General features: G+C 37.1%; 1 protein-coding gene across 1 annotated transcript; it reads right to left on the bottom strand.

The window, feature by feature from the left end:
* Positions 1-2,756: 2,756 nt before the first annotated feature.
* On the bottom strand, positions 2,757-4,707 carry LOC120131570 (vacuolar protein 8-like). The gene has a single exon (XM_039148528.1). It carries the CDS (start codon positions 4,501-4,503, stop codon positions 2,824-2,826), a length of 1,680 nt encoding a protein of 559 aa, XP_039004459.1. The 5' UTR covers positions 4,504-4,707; the 3' UTR covers positions 2,757-2,823.
* Between the last annotated feature and the right edge of the window lie 4,590 nt (positions 4,708-9,297).

Here is a 9,297-nt window from a genome sequence, read left to right on the forward strand (position 1 = left end):
AATGGTGTAGAAAAAATAAACAGCACTTTTCACTCCCAAAAGAGAATTAGCTGTTCCATTGGTAAATACTAACAACTCATCAGCAAAACATACGAGTTAATTGCACTCTCTTACACTTGGGATGGTAGCCAAAGACTTTATAAGACGAGAGCACATTCGTGACAGCAATAAAGATGTATGGGGATAAGGGGTCACCCTGTATGATCCCTTTCCCACCAGGAAAATAACCCAATGAGGACCCCATCCAAGCCAACATAAAACTTAGGAATCGTAATGCACCTACTTCTCCACTCAATAAAAACCACAGGGAAATCAATAACCTTCAAAATCTGCAAATTGAAATTCCAGCTGATGGAGTCAAAAGCCTTCCTCAATTCCACTTTCAAAGTGATCCTTGGTGACAAAGAGCTCCGAAATTGCATTTACAAACGGTGGTACAGCAAGATATGGCCCGAAAGTCAGTCAATTTCATTGGACTGGGGACTCTAAGAACCAAAGCCAGAATTGTAGAATTGAAAGCATTAATCATTTCTCCATTACTAAGAAATACTTCACTCTCAATGACATTTTTCTAACCATTCCTCAGCAAACTTGGAAGAACTTTGCATAAGAACCATCAGGACCGGACTTTTATTTCCATGTATTCAAAGCATAACATTTTTAACCTCCTCGTCTGTAATTGAAGCAATTAACTCACTCTTCATGCCCTCTGGATTCCTAGTGCCTATAAAGTCTTCCAAAACTTTATCAGAAATACAACTAAGATTCTCATCAGTAGAGCCAAGGGCATTTATGAAGACAATAATGATGGACTTGACTCCAAAAAATGGAACATTTGGAACGGAAAAAAGTACTGTGGTGTTCGGTAGAATCCAATACTTTTGGGTCAATAATTTTTACTCATTTTTTGAGGCAAAATTGACCCAAAAGATTTGGCTCATCTAAAATTAATTTGGGATTTACAACATTTGCTCAAATGACTTGAAACTCGTAACGAATTTTGATAAAATATATTTTTATTGAAACTTGTCATTTGGAAATAACAAATTCTAATAAAAAATATATTTTTTGGAACTTGTCACGTCAATGTGATGAGTTTGAATAAAAAAATATTATTTGGATAAACTCGTTATGTGAATGTGACAAGTTTACTCTGCATTATAACATTTACCGTATATCCCAAATTAATTTTAAAGATGAACTAACGAATCAATTTCTTTTACCCACCTAACCTATTGAGTCAATTTTGCCCATCTTTTGATGTTTTATTTGTATAAAAGGTTCATGAGAGACTGGCCCAAATCATAGATTAGGCTTCTCAAACTTTTGCATTAGATGCAAATGGCAAATGAAGTCAGATCTTGTCCGGTGGTAAAAACTGGAGGCCGGTAAAATAAGGAAGGCGTGAGTAGGAAATTTTCGCTTGTAATAATTAAAAGCAGCAAGCAGCTTGTGGTGCACCGCACCAGAAAAGAAAGTCTGATGCCCTTCTTTTCATTCACCTAAATGCCAATAAATACTCGCATGTTATCTCATTTTATCAACAGTTCTTTTAGCAGATAGATTTAAAATTTACATTTATGTAGTGTGCACGTGTGAGTATTTGCACTATAGCATCATGGATTCATAATGTCTTGTTCATTGGATTTTTCCTCCTCTTGTTTTTGTTTAAATCAAATTAACCGACATTTGTTTTCTTTCGCTTTACCAACGAGGCTGATTTGCTTCAAAATGGAAGCAGTCAAATTTCAAGATGAGCAATGCCTTTAGGCATTGGATTCTGGTGGACATCATTGCTCATTGATTCAGCTTCGCAAAGCACTTGAAATCATCTTTCAGAACCGTAAAAAGAAACAATTCACTTGGCAGCAGCAGCAGTGTAAGTGGGCACATATGGGTCTCAAACTTCCAGCTTTGGTTCATGGTCCACTCTCCACTGGCAAGTTGGCTAATTCATTAGCATTAAATTTGTGCACTCTACAAAAGGTTAGGCCCCCAACATTATGATTTATGCCATCAAATTCTCTTTCAGTCCAGCTGATAATCAACCTAAGCAAATGGAGTCAAAAACAGGTTTTTCTCAATTATCATGACTAAATATCCTATCTCAACTTGAAGCCAATACTAGAGTGATATTTGGCAATCTAATCCCTACGCTTTTATATCACAACATTAAACTGATTCTTATGAATAAAAAAATGACCATCCAGCTAGAGCACAAGATTCTTGATTTTAGGGTTGTGAGATCGAGTCCCACGGAAGGCAATTCATAATTCAGAGGTCTCCTACGGAAACTGCTCTCTACTATGCTACCTCCCCTTACCTCCATTATATATGTGAAGAAGGGTAGCTAATTTTTTTTTGTGAATTAAAAAAAATACGATAAGAGAGACAGTGCTGGAAAAAGGACAAGCAATTGGAGAAGGACCGTTCATCTATCACCTATCCCCCATGTCCCATAATGGCAGCTGACAAAAACTTGATTGCCACTGTTCACATGCCATTTCAGTGTTTTCATGCCTTTCCCATGTGTAAGCATGTCATATGCTTCCAAAATAATCTATATTACTATTAACATAATTATTAATTATGGAAGCATATATTAACCAAAGTAACTGCAATTGCATCATTAATTTTATGTAAGAACAGCTTTTATTAGATTACTAATGATGATTACAAGTAAAACAAAAAGCTGTTTTTAACGACGAGGAGGATTGAGGATGAAGTGACATTTTAAAGATTTGTAAAAACAAGTTAATGGGACTTGCATTGCAGCAAAACACTTATGCAGATATACAGTAAGCAAAGCCAAAAAAAGTACATTCAAAAATGCCAGAATCCACTTAGAATACTACGAAATCTGTTGGCTGATAACTTCCTGACAAGTCTTTTTGCATCAGTAACTTCAGCTTCGGCAAGTTTTTCTATGTTCTTTAGATATTCGGAACTGGCAATTTTTCTTCTCCCACTACTGCAACTTGTCAATGACATTAATATAGAGAGTAGAAGCTTTTTGTTACCTGATATGCCTTCCTCCTGATCAAGCAACTGAAGGAGATACCCTATGTTTCGATCATCTTGAACAAATCGTTTTTGGTTTTTCGGAATTGAGACCAAGCTGGAGAGTGCTTCAGTTGCCATTTCGCGCACTTCGTACGACTTTGCATCGAGCAATTTAACAAGCTCAGGCAAGAAACCAGCATCCCCCATTGCCTTTTTAGCCTCTTCTGATGTGCCACAAAACCCGACTGTTACCTTGAGCGCTAATTCTTGAACAGAAACCTCACCGTTTCGTAAGAAGAAGAATAGATGATCAATGAACCCATAATTCATCAACATATTTACGCAATTCTGTGAAGAGAAACATAGCTTCTCAGTTGCCCTCAATGCTACTTCTCTCGTCTTCGAAGAGGTCGACGATCTCGGATCCAAAACACGTACCAATGTACGGATTCCTCCTTCTCTAATCACCATTTGACGAACCGGGTCATCCCCAGAAGCTATATTTTGAAGGAACTCGATTGAATTTATCTGCACAATTTCTTCTCTCGATCTTGCAAGCTTGATGAACGTTGAAATGGCATCTTCTTCAACAATGAACCTCTTAATCTCTTCGACACCAACGAGATTTTTCAACAACGCACAAGCAAGACCAATTAATTCCCCTCTAAATTCACCGCTTGAACATATTTTCAAAAGGGCAGTCACCCCGCCATGAGCTGAAATAGACCATGCATTTTCTGAATTAACAGTCAATCTCTGAAGGCACCTAGCAGCTCCTCCTTTACCCAATTCACTGCCATTTTCCAGAACTCGAACCAAAGGCCCGATAATCCCAGCACCGACCAAAACTCCCTTGTACAAATCAAACCCAGATAACAAAGATACAATCTTCGAAGCCTGTTCTTGAATCTCCATCTCTGGCGAATCAAGAAAGCCTACCAGAACATTCACAAGGTCACCAACTTCTACTACAAGTTTACCATAGCGTTCATCTTCATCCACAACTTGGTATAAATTAACCAAGGCTTGCCTTTTCATTTCTATATCGCCTATCTTCATTCTCGTCAACAAATCTCCTATGTAAAACCTCATGTCATTTTTGCAAGCACCAAGACCGGGCCTTGAAACCACAATCGCAAAACCCTGACTCAGAATCCCGGCAGTGTACATCCCGGAAAGATTCTTTAAATGGCCGTCAAATTTTGCAATCATCGCATCAAGGTCACTTTGCATCAAGAGTTTGCCGCTGTAGGAAAGATCTACACAACTTCTTGCAAGATTGTGACACTCATTTACAGTGGCCAAGACGGAAGGGATCAAGCCAGAAAAGACTGTTGTGTTTTGGCTTGAATCACGGTTTTCTACGGCCATCAAGCCAGAACTTAACTCTTCTAGCTTCTTCCGAATAAGTAGCCATTTAACGGTGAAAACTTTGATAGAATGAGAGAGAGAAATCAAAGAAGATATAAACTGAATGGCTTGCCCGAGACTGGATTTCATTGCAGTGAAAGATTCTATTGAGTTCTGGTTTTGCTCTTCTTCCCCTATTTTGCTGTCTTCTTTAACGCAAACTTTGAAGCAAGCTTACTTCATTTTCTCTATCAAAAGGATATCGCTTTGAAGAAAGGAATCTGAGAAGAACAAATGAACTTATCAGAAGGCGAGAGAGAAGAGAGAAACAGGGGTAGTGACACCTTATCCGTAGTTATCGTTATGTTTGCAGCTGAAAACAATTTTGGGGACTTTTTGGAACATTGTATAACAGTGACAAGTCAATAGGATGAAGATAAGGGCATTCCTGTCACGAAAGGAATCGTATTTAAAGAACTGAAAAGTAATAAACAGATGGAAGATGCATGGTTAAAGGGACAGGTGTCTGTGTGAGGGACACAAAGAGCATGAAAGCTTTAATATGTTCTGCTGGTTGTATATGAGTGGGTGTACTTTGGGTTGCTCTTCCTCTGGGTTTGCTCTGTTTAAGAATAAGAATTTAGCAAAATCTTGGACCAGCCATAACAATGGGGCAGTAAGTAACTACTTAATAGAAAGGGGGATTGTATTCTCCAATAGAGCCCTTTCTTGGGAATATAGCTTTTACTTTACCATAGAAAAGAAAAATCTACCTGGAAATGACCTTAGCTGGTCACTAAAATCACGTTCCAGGGCAGCAAATGCATCATAAGGTGCAGTAATTAGTACTCAATTTCACTTTTCCACGTATTAGGTAACCGTTACTTCCAGCATATGTACCTCAACAACTTCGTTCATACAGTCCTCAATTTCCCAACTGATAATTTTATAGTGTAAACAATGACTTTCAAGATTAAATTGGGTCGTTGAATTTTAATGAACGTCGTTCTAAACCCATCAAAATGAAAGAAACACTATAAACATTGCGTCTAGTTCAAGAGATGGGTTGGTTTGTTGCATATTTTAAAAGGTTGCCAACATTCTCAACTTTACATACTCTCCTCCCTTAACCCAAATATAAACGTAAGTGAGATATACAACGAAGAAGCGAAGTTGAATAATAAAGACAAAACGGCGCGATTAAGGGTTTGAGAGAGATAAACAAAGCCCTCATGGACCACCCAATTTCAGAGGATAGCCTTTCTATTTGGTGCAATGAGAAAAGAAAGAAAAAGTAGCTTTCAATTTTCTCAGCATGGAAAAGCACTCCACTTCAAAACCATGTGAAGGCCTCTGTTGGATGGCTTGAGCCAGCAGTCAAATAGCTTTCTTCTTTTGAACCTTATTTTAGGGTTGATTTGGTTTAGGTTCTAAGAGGAACTTAAGAAAAAGCCAAAAGTAGTGTTATTGCAAAGCACCATTATGCAAAAGGAGAACCCAAAGGGGATTGATCCCTTTCATTAAAATGGATTAAAGTTTGTAGATAAAGAGGAATTTAGGGCAGCTGATCTTACCCAAAAAAAAAAACTTTGGAACAAGACAAATGAAATGTTTTTTTTTTTGGAAAATGAATGAACCATATGATATAACAGGTGTCAAATTCCACACTAGGGGTGTATTCCCAGACAAGATGCCTCATTATTGTGCGAGTCACGGATCAATATTTTATGAAATCTTTACACAACAACTAAGGTTTTACAACCACAAATCCTTGAGGATTGATATGATTATCAATTAATGAACGGAAAAAAAAGATGGGTTTTTCTTTTAACCAGCAAAGGGAATCCGCAAACTCCGTTAAAACCTGAATGTTGAACCCCGGCAATGGTCGATCTTCATCTCCTTTTAACAGCATAATTGGCTACGCACATGGCGTCAATCCATCACCTCTGGGACCTCATGTTTGTCAATTCCGTCGAGTGCTTGCATATTCACCCGCCTTATCTGGGTGAGGAGTGGTTATTTCTCTTGCCTAGCTACTCATTATTTGTCTACAAGATCCAATGAGCAAACTCGGTTAACATACATAGATCGGTTTCTTAAGCTTTTTCTTACAGTTTTGGAAAAAGCCTTCCTAGTTTTGTCACCTCTTTATGGGATATGCAATTGCAATGTAATGATGGGCATTTTTGTTCATTAGTTTCGTGTGTTAGTTGTAAAGTGTTTTTCTTTATTCCATTGTTGGAGCTGTTGTGGAGCTACACTGCATAAAAGGCCTAAAACCCTATTCCGTGTTTGATGTTTAAAATAATGCCAATGGAGGCGTTAGGTACATTACATTAATTGTGTGGTAAAAGCAAGAGTGATGTTCTTAGCACACCTTTGAGTAGGGCACAAGGGAAAAATTCTAAACAAATGCGCCATTACAAAATACCTTTGCTTCAAAGAGAAAGGTAAAGATAACCAAAAAAAAAAATGATCCATTAGTTAGCTAAAATAGGGTACAAATACAGAATATGGGGAATTACAAATATGGGTTTGATGGATACATTTGGATCTTATTTTCTAATGGATATGTTGTCAATCATTCAAACTATTGAACGTTTACAAAGTTTTCTTTTAAGGGTTAAAATTTCTTAGCTTTCTACTCACCCTATATTGCATTTCATTACCTAATAAGACTGCAGAGTGTTGCATACAAGCTAATGGCATAAAGATAAATCTTCTAATCACACATCTTAATCCAATTTCAAATAACTATATTTGAAAGAAAAGAAAAAAACCTATTAATAATGACCACGATTGAGCAAGCATGATAAAGACCACTGTAGTGCCTGGAGCCAGCGTTGGAAGATAGCCTGCAAAGCAAAATTGGTTTGATTTCAAGTTGCTATATGAGGCATATGGCCAGAGAGATCATGCACTGCGACCGGTCAATGGAGATAAAACATCAAAACATGTGGTTAAACCCAGAAATCATGGCGATTAAGCCCTTCCAACTCTTCACCTGTGTTGCACTGATACAGCATACAGGTACGGGTACGAGGACAAGAAACGAAAATTCTCAAATTATAAGATACGGATATGGTAAGGGTACAGTAAATATAAAGTACATTTTAAAATTTTTAAAGACATAAAAAGGACATAGATATTCATTGGAGTTTATAGTGACTAGAATTCTTTAATAAAAAACTGAAATTGTAGTAGATGTATACTAAATCTTCAACAGAACTTGGATTTAACTTATTACTTCTAAGTGAGTAGACCAAAGGATGAGTATTTTCAATTTCTTTCACAACAAGATGATGAAGTAGATTGTGAAGCACCGTGAAAGTCAAATATTAGAGAAATGGAGTTTCAATCACATATTAGGTAGTCTACCAAATTTTCAAATCTGAATAATACCTCTTTGTAAGAGAAATTAAATCCTAATTAAAAAAAATAAAAGCGTATCCTAATTCATCTATATCATTTTCTTTTACTATTTAAATCTTAAAAGCTATTTATGGTATGCATGCGAACATCAAATATCGTCATTGATACGTCCCAAATAATCTCTATGACATACCTAATTAATTTCAATTGTACCGCTTAAATATGGGATGTCCCTAGTACGTACCCAAACTATACTCATCCCGTACCCATGTTCGGAACGTATCGGGTATTTAGTACGACACTGAATTTTCGTGCCCGTGCTACATAGCTCTTCACCAATTCATTGCTTGCATATTCTGGTATACATGAAGAACGTGGCTAGTTGACTAGAATCTTTAACGTCTTTTTTTCGCATGTCAAATAATTAGCATGCTTTTCGAGAAACCAGATCTTAAAAATAGCTACAATTGATATCTTGACGAATATATTAAATTGCTGTAATGTTGATGGAACGGACAACAGAGTTTTTGTTACTTTCAGGGCAAGAAAACGATAAGATAATGAAGGTGATTCATGTATGGGACTGGCAACCATAGATCCCAATAGTAAAAATGGTAATTATGGTTGCTTTAACTTCGAAAGATATAGCTTACCAGAAAGTTGCTTAAAATAAGCTTTTGTCGTTGTTTTATTGGATTGATGCTCAAGAAGAAAAAAACATAAACGGGTTCATATCACCAAACCTAGAATGGAAGCAATAATGGCGCTACTGCGATTAGGAATGTTAGTATCGAATTAATGATTTGTAATACCCACCAAACCCAAAATCTTAGTATCCCTAAAATTATGATGATTACCACGAATCCAAAAACGTGACAAAAGAGTGATGAGATCATGATATTTACTTAGCGGAACTTTGGTGTTGGGCCGATTCCAATGAAATCATGTGGCATTTGAAGCCCATCAAGCCTATAAAACCTGGGCTGAAAATATGAAATCGTAAATGAAAGGTTTAATACCCAAATAAGTGTCCAAACTATACCTTTTGTGCCAAATAAATGCCTACATTTTTGTTTTGTCCATCCGGGTGTCTAACGTTACAAAAGTTAGCACTTTAGGTGCCCGGGCCGTCAATGGCATTAGTTTTTCTCTTAAGTGACACGTTTCATAAAGTAATTTTGAAATTTTTTTTTTTAAATATTAAAAATATTATTATATTTATAAAAAAAACTCTAACTTTTCTTATATTATAAAACAACCCCGAAATCACAAATCATAACCTTAATCCATTGTCTCCGCCCTCTCCGACCACGATCATCACTGCCGACGTAGTCCTTGCCATCATCCTAGCTATGTGTCGATGTTGTTGTCGTCGATTCACCGTCGAAATCTCATGGGATCGAGATTTTTATCCTAGGGTTCGTGAGATTTAAAACGTCGATTTGTCATCGATCGGTCATCAACCGGTCACGATTTCATAGGGGCTTCGATCGTCAGGGGGAGGGGAGGTCGGGTTGAGCTTCTTCCATGACAAAGGCCGGTGGTCGGTGTGGGTTTAGGGATTGAAAT

Source organism: Hibiscus syriacus, unplaced genomic scaffold, assembly GCF_006381635.1.
Source record: "Hibiscus syriacus cultivar Baekdansim isolate YM2019G1 unplaced genomic scaffold, ASM638163v2 tig00110556_pilon, whole genome shotgun sequence".
Classification (NCBI taxonomy): domain Eukaryota; kingdom Viridiplantae; phylum Streptophyta; class Magnoliopsida; order Malvales; family Malvaceae; genus Hibiscus; species Hibiscus syriacus.